The 12416-nt window shown below is 42.0% G+C and overlaps 2 protein-coding genes across 3 annotated transcripts in view; one reads left to right on the top strand and one right to left on the bottom strand.

The window, feature by feature from the left end:
- eif4e1b (eukaryotic translation initiation factor 4E family member 1B) overlaps positions 1-2346 on the bottom strand; it is a 41949-nt gene extending 39603 nt beyond the window's left edge. Inside the window, exons 1-2 of the mRNA XM_089129852.1 lie at positions 2210-2346; positions 680-792 (exon numbers count right to left, since the gene is read on the bottom strand). Coding sequence (XP_088985978.1) covers positions 680-715 — 36 coding nt within the window. The 5' untranslated portion in view covers positions 716-792; positions 2210-2346. The remainder of the gene's footprint in view (positions 1-679; positions 793-2209) is intronic.
- tagln3a (transgelin 3a) lies at positions 2251-12416 on the top strand. 2 transcript variants are annotated; one of them, XM_039661722.2, is made up of 5 exons: positions 2251-2384; positions 2859-3071; positions 3991-4165; positions 7563-7665; positions 12040-12416. In XM_039661722.2, the coding sequence occupies exons 2-5, from the start codon at positions 2892-2894 to the stop codon at positions 12221-12223; spliced, it is 642 nt and encodes a 213-aa protein (XP_039517656.2). In that variant the 5' UTR covers positions 2251-2384; positions 2859-2891; the 3' UTR covers positions 12224-12416. The 2 variants fall into 2 exon arrangements, with proteins under 2 accessions (XP_039517656.2, XP_088985979.1); XM_089129853.1 differs by having other exon boundaries at positions 2377-2444; positions 12040-12315.

Below are 12416 nucleotides of genomic sequence, written 5' to 3'. Positions count from 1 at the left end.
AAATGCTGTTTAAATAAAGCTTAACTTAAAAACATCATTAAATCGATGCTCGTAACGTACACATTAATAACCGTCCCGTCCATAGACTAAACCAATTTTGTTTTTTTTTGTTCATTTAAAAATATAAACGACAGTGTAAATCTGCACAGCAGATTAAAATATCTGTAGATATTCAGTTGGGCTTCACTCAGCCTACAGAAAACTATTTGTTTTTGTGAATTAAAATCTAGCTTTGAACTGACACAGAGGGCCCTATTTTAACGATCTGAAACGCAAGTGTCAAAGTGCAAAGCGCAAGTAACTTTGTGGGCGGGTCTTGGGAGCTGTTGCTATTTAACCGGCGGGATAAATGACTCTTGCGCCGTGCGCAAATCTACTTTCAAACTAATTTTATTTAATGAACAAATAATCTACCAGTCAAAAACTATTTTGGGCTTAATATTGAACTGATAAATGTGGTTGAATTAATATAAGCAATTTGACTTCATATTGACTTGAGCAGTGTGTGATTTTACTTTGCTGACTGAGAATCATGATTGGCCGTCGATTTAATGTCTGAAAAAAATTTCAGATTGCATTCATACACACATTCATACTTAAAGACATACTTTTTTAGCGGCTGTGTAGTAATTACTTAATCAAAATAACTACTCTAGAGAGTATGTGATTTCAGACGCACCCTTGTCTTTTTATCAGTCGTGCTCTCTCTCTCCATCTCTCTCCTCCCCCATCATGACTGGACACGCCCCCTACTGTTGATTGGCTTTCTAAAGCAGGGATTGCTCACTGCACCTATAAGACATCAGCAGTCAGAATGTTACAATGACATAAGAAAAGTGATTAAAACAAATTAAAGTATGGTGCAGTTAATAATACTGGAACATGGTGTCTATGTGGATTGCAGGCAAATGAATACTGGACTGTTTTGAGAGCAAATGCTCAATACTATGGTCATGAAATGACCGTTCTCGGGCTGAGTGAGTATCCCAACAAAAGTATAATGCAATAAAACAAAGAAATGAAAGTCCTTTTTTTTTCTCTCCATAGTGAGAACAATAGGCTCTACATGGATATGCTGAGGAATGTAAGAGCACAGCTGGATGCACATACGGGCCAACAGTGATTGATGTGGACAAAACCATTGACTGATGAAGTCAATGGAGAGTGCTGAGACTGCGTTACTGATCTAACGGATGTGGGCAGGACAGCAGCCAATATTTTTTGCACAGAGTTCTCTCAGAGATTGCAATTAGTTAGTTTGCAGGAAGGCTTTTTATACAGTGTGCATAGGAGAGCCACTTTAAAATAAAATTAAAATAAATCAATTTTTGGTTTATTAAGTAGACTAATTATTAAATCTTTTTAAAATAAAGAAAAGTCATGGGAAAACACATTTTTAAAAAGTCATTTTAATGCAAAAAAAAAAATGTAAATAAATAAATCTGTTTTTTTCCCTTCAATTTGAACATTTATTTATTTAAAAAATATATTGGTTGATTTTTTTTTTGTGGCACTTTTAGCCTTCCATATAGCTAACATGTGGTGTGACATGTAGTACTCAAAACTGTTTTGAACTCTTTTTTTTATTATTCTGGCCGTCTATAATTATTAAATTATGCAATTCTTCAGACAACACGAAATATATTAAGCCTACTTAACTATTAGAGCTCTGACATGTTCTGCAAAATAAAAAAAATAAAAAAAGTTCAAAAAAAATAGAGGAGACCATGTCAGCAACTAAATTAGCCTATACTTTCCCTTTTTACATAGGCGAATTAATGCAAAAAAAAGTTTATCATATGATGGATTATATGCCAAATTTATATTTATATATTCAATTGTGTGTAAAGACAGTTACTTAAAAATAAATTGTGCATTTTGCACATTTGTTGTATTCACTGAAAATTTATTTAGAAAAATTACCAATGTTCAGCATTTCAGAAGAGTAAAAAATATATGCATTTGAACACAGATTTCATTACAGTAAAGTAAAGATAATTTTATATCACGCGTGCCCTTATTGCATCACCCGACAGCATACATACTGTACATACAGAGACCGTGTTCGTCATCATGGCCTACTTTTCATACACGCACACTGATGCTTTAATATGCTTTTTTTTGGCTCGCTGCTTTACGCGTTTTACACACACTGCTGCAACATGTCAAGCCAATGATGAGCGCAATCGTGAGTTTACGTAACACTTACAGTCCAGCTCCAAGCCAACCCTCTCTCCATCGGCGAGCACGCGTGATGCTGTGGTTTGACGGATGCTGAGCTGGTTCCAGTCCCTCCCCCCTCACTGGCCCGCGGAGTGCTCATCCATGGTGCCAACAGACGGACATTACACGGGCGAGGAAAACAACAAACAGCCTCCATCATAGTGAGTAGACGCATCATATCTCACTGCGTTGTCGGAACATTAGACTACATTACACTATCGGTTAGTGATGCGCAGTTGCATATTGTCATTCATTTTTTACTAGAGTGCGTCAGGCTCAAGTTGGCGTTTTGGTCAGTTTGTTGCGGATAATCTCGATCAGATTGAGATTGTAGTCGATTTAAAACAGCGTAAATGATATGCTTTTGCTCGTTCATGTTACGTAGTGACTCGACTTGTGTTTCAGGGAAACCAATGAAGATTTAAAAAATATATATACATATTTTTTTGTATGGCGTTATCAAATTGATCAATTTAGGCCATTTGGTGAGTTAAACACGGACAAAAATCTTTGTCAATAGGGTTATAGTGTCGGAGTAAGCAGTAGCCAATGCTCTTATTTATTTTGCTATAGGCACATAGTGTTTGAAAGTAAAATCTTGTCTATTTAGACGTGTGTGTGTGTGTGTGTTTCAGATTATCACCACTGCAGGTCCGTGTTAATGTGTCATGGCAAACAGGGGACCAAGCTATGGGCTTAGCCGTGAGGTCCAAGAGAAGATTGACCAGAAGTATAACGTGGAGCTGGAGACCCGGCTCGTGGAATGGATCCTGATCCAGTGTGGTGACGACTTGGAGCGACCCGAACCTGGCAAACAGAACTTCCAGAAATGGCTCATGAGTGGAACAGTATGTGCTGGAATTTATCTTAAACATTTCAGTAACCTTGGTTATATTAATGTCAGCAAATCATTTTTAACAAGGGGGGCCTGAAACAACACTGCATTTGTCATAAGATACACACTTAAAGGGATAGTTCACTTTGAAATTAATTTTTGGTATGTTTTATCTTACCTCAAGGGCATCCAAGATGGAGGTGTCTTTGTTTCCGCAGTAGTTTCAATTTTGATATTTTTCGGTCAAACCGTTCTTGTCTGTCAGTCATATAATGGAGGTCTATGGTCACCACCTCAAAGAGTATGCACAGACAAGTCCAAATTAAACATGATTCATTAGCTGCGTTTGAAATTGAAATTGCGAAATGATAATTCATAGTACAGGTTATATATATGTACATTAGATCGAAATATCTGAAAAACACATACCCGATTTACCCGCCTATAGACCCCCGCCACCTCGAAGACATCAGGACAGAAGTGGTTAAAAGTGGACAAAAGAGACGATTAAAACACCAGGTGTAAATGTGTCTACCTCGTCTACATGTGATCCGATCGACCCAAACGCATCTTAATACCAGGAGTAAACGGCATTAGTTTAAATGTATGGTTAGATCCCTCAAAGCATTCACTTTGCTGATGATGGAAAAGTACACATTTTTGAATAAGTAATAAGACAGTGTACAAGTATTAGAACATACTGTGTTGCCATGACATTGTCTTGATACCACACAACTAGTGTTGACTCGTCCAGACTGCAAATTCCAGGCTCAACTAAATTTAAGTAAGATATAAAGTAAATCCAGATGGTTGTTATCACAGAATAAACCCTGACAGGGTGATCAGGACTCCTGACGCGAAGCTTTAGTCATCACTAGGACTAAGACTACATGTTCCTCCTTTCTCCCTTCCCTCTCTTAACCCCATCCCAGATTCTCTGCCGGCTCATCAACAGTCTATACCCCAGCGGTGAGGAACCAGTTAAGAAAATTACAGAAACTAAAATGGTCTTTAAACAAATGGAGAAGATTTCTCAGTTCCTGCAGGCTGCTGAAGAATATGGTGTTAACAGGGGAGACATATTCCAAACTGTTGATCTTTGGGAAGGTAAAACACACACACACACACACACACACACACACACACACAGCAGTTTGTTTGAATATACACTTAAAATAAAGTTTTTTTATTGGTATTGATGGTTCAATTTTAAAATATATTCAAATATGTTAGATTTTAAAGTGTAAAAATATTTCACTATATTAATGTTTTTGCCAGCCTAAATGTACTGTAGAAAGTCAGTAAAATAAAGTAAAATTTACATTTAAAGGGGTCATGAAGATAGAAATAAAATTTTCCTTGAGGTTTTGACATTATTTACACTGAAGTCTCACAGCCAATCACAGCAGTGGGCGTTTACACTGAAGTCTCACAGCCAATCACAGCAGTGGGCGTTTACACTGAAGTCTCACAGCCAATCGCAGCAGTGGGCGTTTACACTGAAGTCTCACAGCCAATCGCAGCAGTCGGCGTTTACACTGAAGTCTCACAGCCAATCACAGAAGTGGGCGTTTACACTGAAGTCTCACAGCCAATCACAGCAGTGGGCGTTTACACTGAAGTCTCACAGCCAATCACAGCAGTGGGCGTTTACACTGAAGTCTCACAGCCAATCACAGCAGTGGGCGTTTACACTTAAGTATCACAGCCAATCACAGCAGTGGGTGTTTACACTGAAGTCTCACAGGCAATCACAGCAGTGGGCGTTTACACTGAAGTCTCACAGCCAATCACAGCAGTCGGCGTTTACACTGAAGTCTCACAGGCAATCACAGCAGTGGGCGTTTACACTGAAGTCTCACAGCCAATCGCAGCAGTGGGCGTTTACACTGAAGTCTCACAGCCAATCGCAGCAGTGGGCGTTTACACTGAAGTCTCACAGCCAATCACAGAAGTGGGCGTTTACACTGAAGTCTCACAGCCAATCACAGCAGTGGGCGTTTACACTGAAGTCTCACAGCCAATCACAGCAGTGGGCGTTTACACTGAAGTCTCACAGCCAATCACAGCAGTGGGCGTTTACACTGAAGTCTCACAGCCAATCACAGCAGTGGGCGTTTACACTGAAGTCTCACAGCCAATCACAGCAGTGGGCGTTTGCACTGAAGTCTCGCAGCCAATCACAGCAGTCGGCGTTTACACTGAAGTCTCACAGCCAATCACAGCAGTGGGCGTTTACACTGAAGTCTCACAGCCAATCACAGCAGTGGGTGTTTACACTGAAGTCTCACAGCCAATCACAGCAGTGGGCGTTTACACTGAAGTCTCACAGCCAATCACAGCAGTGGGCGTTTACACTGAAGTCTCACAGCCAATCACAGCAGTGGGCGTTTACACTGAAGTCTCACAGCCAATCACAGCAGTGGGCGTTTACACTGAAGTCTCACAGCCAATCACAGCAGTGGGCGTTTACACTTAAGTATCACAGCCAATCACAGCAGTGGGTGTTTACACTGAAGTCTCACAGCCAATCACAGCAGTGGGCGTTTACACTTAAGTCTCATAGCCAATCACAGCAGTGGGTGTTTACACTTAAGTATCACAGCCAATCACAGCAGTGGGTGTTTACACTGAAGTCTCACAGCCAATCACAGCAGTGGGCGTTTACACTGAAGTCTCACAGCCAATCGCAGCAGTCGGCGTTTACACTGAAGTCTCACAGCCAATCACAGCAGTGGGCGTTTACACTGAAGTCTCACAGCCAATCACAGCAGTGGGCGTTTACACTGAAGTCTCACAGCCAATCACAGCAGTGGGCGTTTACACTGAAGTCTCGCAGCCAATCACAGCAGTCGGCGTTTACACTGAAGTCTCACAGCCAATCACAGCAGTGGGCGTTTACACTGAAGTCTCACAGCCAATCACAGCAGTGGGCGTTTACACTGAAGTCTCACAGCCAATCACAGCAGTGGGCGTTTACACTGAAGTCTCACAGCCAATCACAGCAGTGGGCGTTTACACTGAAGTCTCACAGCCAATCACAGCAGTGGGCGTTTACACTGAAGTCTCACAGCCAATCACAGCAGTGGGCGTTTACACTGAAGTCTCACAGCCAATCACAGCAGTGGGCGTTTACACTTAAGTATCACAGCCAATCACAGCAGTGGGTGTTTACACTGAAGTCTCACAGCCAATCACAGCAGTGGGCGTTTACACTTAAGTCTCATAGCCAATCACAGCAGTGGGCGTTTACACTTAAGTATCACAGCCAATCACAGCAGTGGGTGTTTACACTGAAGTCTCACAGCCAATCACAGCAGTGGGCGTTTACACTGAAGTCTCACAGCCAATCGCAGCAGTCGGCGTTTACACTGAAGTCTCACAGCCAATCGCAGCAGTGGGCGTTTACACTGAAGTCTCGCAGCCAATCACAGCAGTGGGCGTTTACACTGAAGTCTCGCAGCCAATCACAGCAGTGGGCGTTTACACTAAAGTCCATTGCACACTGAGTATGAAATTTTTGCATGCGTTATTTCGTGTTCGTCAGCCTAAAAATTTGTCACGCACAGAAACCTTGCACACGTATTTAGTCTGATGCGTATTTATTAAACCTTTGTGGAAAAAAACGCAAAAATACAAAATGGATTCGTCAGTGAGGATGATTTTGTCATCCTCTCTCTTATTGAAAAGAGAAGAAAAAGAAAATATTGCGTATATCCAATCCTGAAATTGCGCCAAGATGGTTTTGAGTGGTTGTTATCTGGGAATAACTTACCACTGAATGATGCGATTGACCAATCAGAATTAAGCATTGAACTGAGCCGTGTAATAAAAAATAATAAAACATTGCAGTTCATGAATCATGACCCCTTTAAATACATTTTCCACTATATCGTCATGAATTATTTATAAAACGCCTCAGCTTGCACTGGGATCAATATCACCTTGTCAGGGTTTAATTTTTTGATGATCAGTTGACTGTACATTATCCTTTATATTAAACTTACATTAACTCTTAGGTATGGTTCAAAAACTTACAGTAACTTGTTAAGTGAGAAGTTTGTTAAGTGATGTGTCCTGTTTCGAAGCATTTATGTTATCTGGAAATGGGCAAATGATTTAGCCGAGTTATACGCATTCCTAGGTAAATGTATTTTGCTGATCCTGGAATAACATTCCTGTCCAAAAATGTAGTTCATATCCCTAAACCCTATCCATAAGTTACCAATGATGTAAAGTTAGTAAAATGATGGTGAATAACACTGATGTAGAAGCACTCAACCCTGTCTGGAAGCCTAAACTTGACATAAACTGTAAACTTGTCCCTTAAATCTGATTGGTTGATTGGAAAGTTGGTCCAGAATCAACAAAGATGTCGATCCAGGAACATGTTGTACTTACTTGGTGAAATCAGGTTCTGCTGTCATTAATATGGTGTATAAATGAAATTACAAGATGCCTTTGCGAAGCGTAGTGTCACAGGAATCATGTTCATGTTTTAAAGGAAAGGACTTGGCCGCGGTCCAGAGGACACTGACGGCTCTGGGAAGCGAAGCTCTCACAAAGGATGATGGACATTACCGCGGGGACAAGGACTGGTTTCACAGGTGAGCTGGACAGAGAAAGGGTGTTAGTCATTTGCACTCGGCCCAGGGATGGACTGAGAGGGCAAACATTCAGCCTTCTCTGCTGGTGTAAAACGTCTAAAAAAAAAAAATACATATTTTGTCCTCTTTTTATTCTAATTTATCTTTATTTGCATATGCACTTTCCAGATTCTGTCTTTGTGTACAAACCGAAAGTTGACCTAATCAAAACGTATCCATCACTTAAAGGGATACTCCACTTTTTTTGGAAATAGGCTCATTTTACAACTCCCCCAGAGTTAAACAGTTACCGTTTTTGAATCAATTCAGCCGATCTCCGGTTTTGGCGGTACCACTTTTAGCATAGCTTAGCATACATTAGCCATTAGCTAAGACCATTAGCATTTCTAAAACAAAAATGATTAAAGTGTTTCGATATTTTTCCTATTTAAAACTTGACTCTTCCGTAGTTACATCGTGCGCTAAGACCGACGGAAAATGTAAAGTTGCGATTTTCTGATATGACTAGGAACTATACTCTCATTCCTGCGTAATAATCAAGAAACTTTACTGCCGTTAGAGCCCGACCGATAAAGGATTTTGAAGGCCAATACCGATACAAATATTTTTGGGTTTTAAAATCCGATATTCCGATATATCGGCCGATATTTTCTTTTATTAAATATTGTTGGATTTCACACACGTGTAAAAGAAATCTAACTTTTCTGCACAAGATACGTTTGATACTTTTTCTGTATGTCTAAATGTTCACTCCTCGCAAGTATAACTTACATTTTACAATGCAGGGACTGTAACTAGAGATATGCTAGTTATAAATACAGTAATCATTACTTTATTTAGGCAGAAAAAGTTAATTGTGGTTTCCATTAATGTTAACGTTAGCGGTCTTCCACTGATGATAGTGGCATTAGCTAGCTTTGTGGTTAGCTAGTCTATGATGAGCCATAATTTAGCAATAGATAACGTCAAACTGCAAATTGTAAAACATACATTTTCAATATAACAGGCCGAGGAGAGATGATTGAAGCGTGTTTCATCCGTTTTTATTTTATTTTTTAAATATTAATTTATCGGCCATTATAACTGCCGATACCGATATTATGGAAAATGCCCAATATCGGCCGATATATCGGTCTGGCTCTAACTGCCGTACCATGAGTGCAGCCTGAAAATAGTCTACCTTATGTCAACATAACTACACAAACTTAGTCCCGGTCACGTTGGAAGTTAGCGAGCTGGGGACTATTTTCAGGCACTGTGTCATATCATTTTTTTTTTTTTTTGAGAAATGCTAATGGTCTTGTCCACTTCAATGATGTATGCTAAGCTATGCTAAAAGTGGTACCGCCAGAACCGGAGATCAGCTGAATGGATTCAAAAACGGTAAAACTCAACAGAGTTGTAAAATGAGCCTATTTCCCAAAAAAAGTGGAGTATCCCTTTAAGAGCTTGCAGAATTGCCAACAGTGTGCAAACAAATCGAATCTATATTCTGATGAATCAGCCAATCAGAGTTTTATTTGTACCTGGTTGATGTAGTCTGTGCAGAGGCTGTCTGGTTGGCATTAAATCGATCGCACGTAAAGTAATGTAGCTAATTAGAGTAGGAGATGTTCTGTAAGAACTGCTGATGAATTAAAAATGAAAGGGCTTTTTATTGGTAAGTGCCAATATATGGTTTACTTAAGTTAAAATAGGCTTTTGTTTCAGAGCCATAGCTTTGTGGGCAGCACTATGACACATAGAGAACGTTTTATCTCATAATTATAACAGTACGTCATAATATTTAATTACAACTTTTTATCTCAGTGACTTTTTAATCTATCAGTTTTGACATAATATTGACCTAGAATGTCATGAACTGGCTTTTTAAATTTTACTATACTGTTATGACGTTCGCTTGGTTTTTACATTCCAAAACATCAAAATGAATAAGTAATAGGCTATTTTCTACCCTTGTTTTGAGCCTAGCTGAAAAATGCTTGTTTTTATGGGCGTCTCACACTGGAGACTTGGAAGTAAACGCCCACTGCTGTGAGAAGATAACAGTTTTGCATATTATAATGAGTTTCAACTCACCCGTCGGTGCACGTGGGGGAAATTGTTTTGAAAACGTCCAATGTTGTAAAATGGCATCTGGAATGATTCGCCCATACATGTTGGACCCAGAGTCTGTGTGTTGCACCATTCCTGTCAGATCCAATATAGACGGCACAGCACCGTTCTTTACTCTTAATCGGTCTGCAAATCCAGTCTTGTTTACAAAACAATCATCAGGGAAATGAAGCGAACAGAGTCAGGGGGTGGAGCTGGGTAGGTTTAGGGGTGGGGTTAGGGATCGGGATGGAGCTGGGTAGGTTTAGGCGTGGTTTCAGGGATCGGGGTGGAGCTGGGTAGGTTTAGGGGTGGGGTTAGGGATAGGGGTGGAGCTGGGTAGGTTTAGGGGTGGGGTTAGGGATCGGGGGTGGAGTTGTGTAGGTTTAGGGGTGGTTTCAGGGATCGGGGGTGGAGTTGTGTAGGTTAAGGGGTGGTTTCAGGGATCGGGGGTGGAGTTGTGTAGGTTAAGGGGTGGTTTCAGGGATCGGGGGTGGAGCTGGGTAGGTTTAGGGGTGGTTTCAGGGATCGGGGTGGAGTTGTGTAGGTTTAGGGGTGGTTTCAGGGATCGGGGGTGGAGTTGTGTAGGTTTAGGGGTGGTTTCAGGGATCGGGGTGGAGTTGTGTAGGTTTAGGGGTGGTTTCAGGGATCGGGGGTGGAGTTGTGTAGGTTGAGGGGTGGTTTCAGGGATCGGGGGTGGAGTTGTGTAGGTTAAGGGGTGGTTTCAGGGATCGGGGGTGGAGCTGGGTAGGTTTAGGGGTGGTTTCAGGGATCGGGGGTGGAGTTGTGTAGGTTAAGGGGTGGTTTCAGGGATCGGGGGTGGAGCTGGGTAGGTTTAAGGGTGGTTTCAGGGATCGGGGGTGGAGTTGTGTAGGTTGAGGGGTGGTTTCAGGGATCGGGGGTGGAGTTGTGTAGGTTAAGGGGTGGTTTCAGGGATCGGGGGTGGAGCTGGGTAGGTTTAGGGGTGGTTTCAGGGATCGGGGGTGGAGTTGTGTAGGTTAAGGGGTGGTTTCAGGGATCGGGGGTGGAGCTGGGTAGGTTTAGGGGTGGTTTCAGGGATCGGGGGTGGAGATGGGTAGGTTTAGGGGTGGGTTTAGGGATCGGGGTGGAGCTGGGTAGGTTTAAGGGGTGGTTTCAGGGATCGGGGGTGGAGTTGTGTAGGTTTAGGGGTGGTTTCAGGGATCAGGGGGTGGAGTTGTGTAGGTTGAGGGGTGGTTTCAGGGATCGGGTGTGGAGCTGGGTAGGTTTAGGGGTGGGGTCAGGGATCGGGGGTGGAGTTGTGTAGGTTTAGGGGTGGTTTCAGGGATCGGGGGTGGAGCTGGGTAGGTTTAGGGGTGGGGTTAGGGATCGGGGGTGGAGTTGTGTAGGTTTAGGGGTGGTTTCAGGGATCGGGGGTGGAGCTGGGTAGGTTTAGGGGTGGGGTTAGGGATCAGGGGTGGAGCTGGGTAGGTTTAGGGGTGGATTCAGGGATCAGGGGGTGGAGTTGTGCAGGTTTAGGGGTGGTTTAGTGGCGAACAGATCAGCTGGAACGTCATTAAAAATAAAGTTCTTTTGAATCCAGAGGAAGCTTATGTCTTCTTCCACGACCAGGCACTGCACAATATTCTGTATTGCTCGGTAATCGATCCGGTTTGTCATCACGAGGTAGGCATCTATGTTTTTTAGCTATGCGCGAATCAGTGGGCAGGGCTAAACCGGCCGGGTTGATCATCTTCTGCGGGGGTGGTGTTTTATCCTCTTTGACGTCATAGTTCCCCACTTTTAAAAACGAGTCGTTTGCTGAGCCTGGTGTCAATAAAAGCTTATTGGACTAACAAGGACGTTTTCAGTTCTGAAACTTACAGGATATTCTTATAATATGATGACCTCTTAGATGTCAAAAGCTCAAGGAAAATTTGATTTCTCAGTTCATCACCCTTTTAAGGCTATCTCATAATTATGATTTACTAAAGCATTTTTTTTTCTTATGTTGCGGAATTGGGCTTCCATTACGTCTTTCATGAGCAGAAGATGTTATTAGATTGCAAAGACCTCTTTTAAATTACATAATAAGCAGCAATTCTTACAATTGTGAAATCACAAAAGGCCAATGAGCACTTATGAAGAAGGAAAAATTACTGGTAAGGTTCATCACTTACCAGACTTAACAGACGTTTCCCAGTCATTTATTAGCCGTCCTTGTCTGCAAACTGGACTTTCTGGCAGTAGTCAAAAGTGTGGATTAATCATCTCGCGCATCACACACTTTCTGCATTTAAATCTTTTGGAATTGTGTTTTAGGAAAACCAAGGGCCACAAGCGGGAGTTTTCAGAGGAGCAGCTGCGTCAAGGCCGGAGTCTTATCGGGATGCAGATGGGAAGCAATCGTGGAGCATCTCAAGCTGGCATGTCAGGGTACGGCACCCCGCGGCAAATCATGCGGTACGACTCTCCTCGACACAATGGAGATCAGAGCAATCCCTAAACACGGAGCCGAAACTAGTGCTCCAGTTGTGGGACGAATGTGTACATGTGTATAGATATACAGTGAACTAAAGTTGCGCTTAAACCAGTCCTAGTGTTGTCCCTTCACCCACAATGCACCAGTGCCGTCTGTTATTGTTTCTCAGGCAAGCTGCAGATTTTGTCCAATATGTGCAAAATAAATTAAATATTAG

The sequence above is a fragment of the Pimephales promelas genome, chromosome 4, assembly GCF_988280905.1.
Source record: "Pimephales promelas chromosome 4, fPimPro1.hap1.1, whole genome shotgun sequence".
Lineage (NCBI taxonomy): Eukaryota > Metazoa > Chordata > Actinopteri > Cypriniformes > Leuciscidae > Pimephales > Pimephales promelas.
Note: the sequence above shows the minus strand (reverse complement) of the source record. Positions and strands in the feature narration are given on the sequence as shown.

Coding starts and splice junctions, on each gene's coding strand:
- tagln3a (XM_039661722.2), top strand. CDS start 2,892: ATGGCAAACAGGGGACCAAGCTATGGGCTTAGCCGTGAGGTCCAAGAG. Junction 4,166..7,562: donor AACTGTTGATCTTTGGGAAG/GTAAAACACACA, acceptor CATGTTTTAAAG/GAAAGGACTTGGCCGCGGTC. Junction 7,666..12,039: donor GACAAGGACTGGTTTCACAG/GTGAGCTGGACA, acceptor ATTGTGTTTTAG/GAAAACCAAGGGCCACAAGC.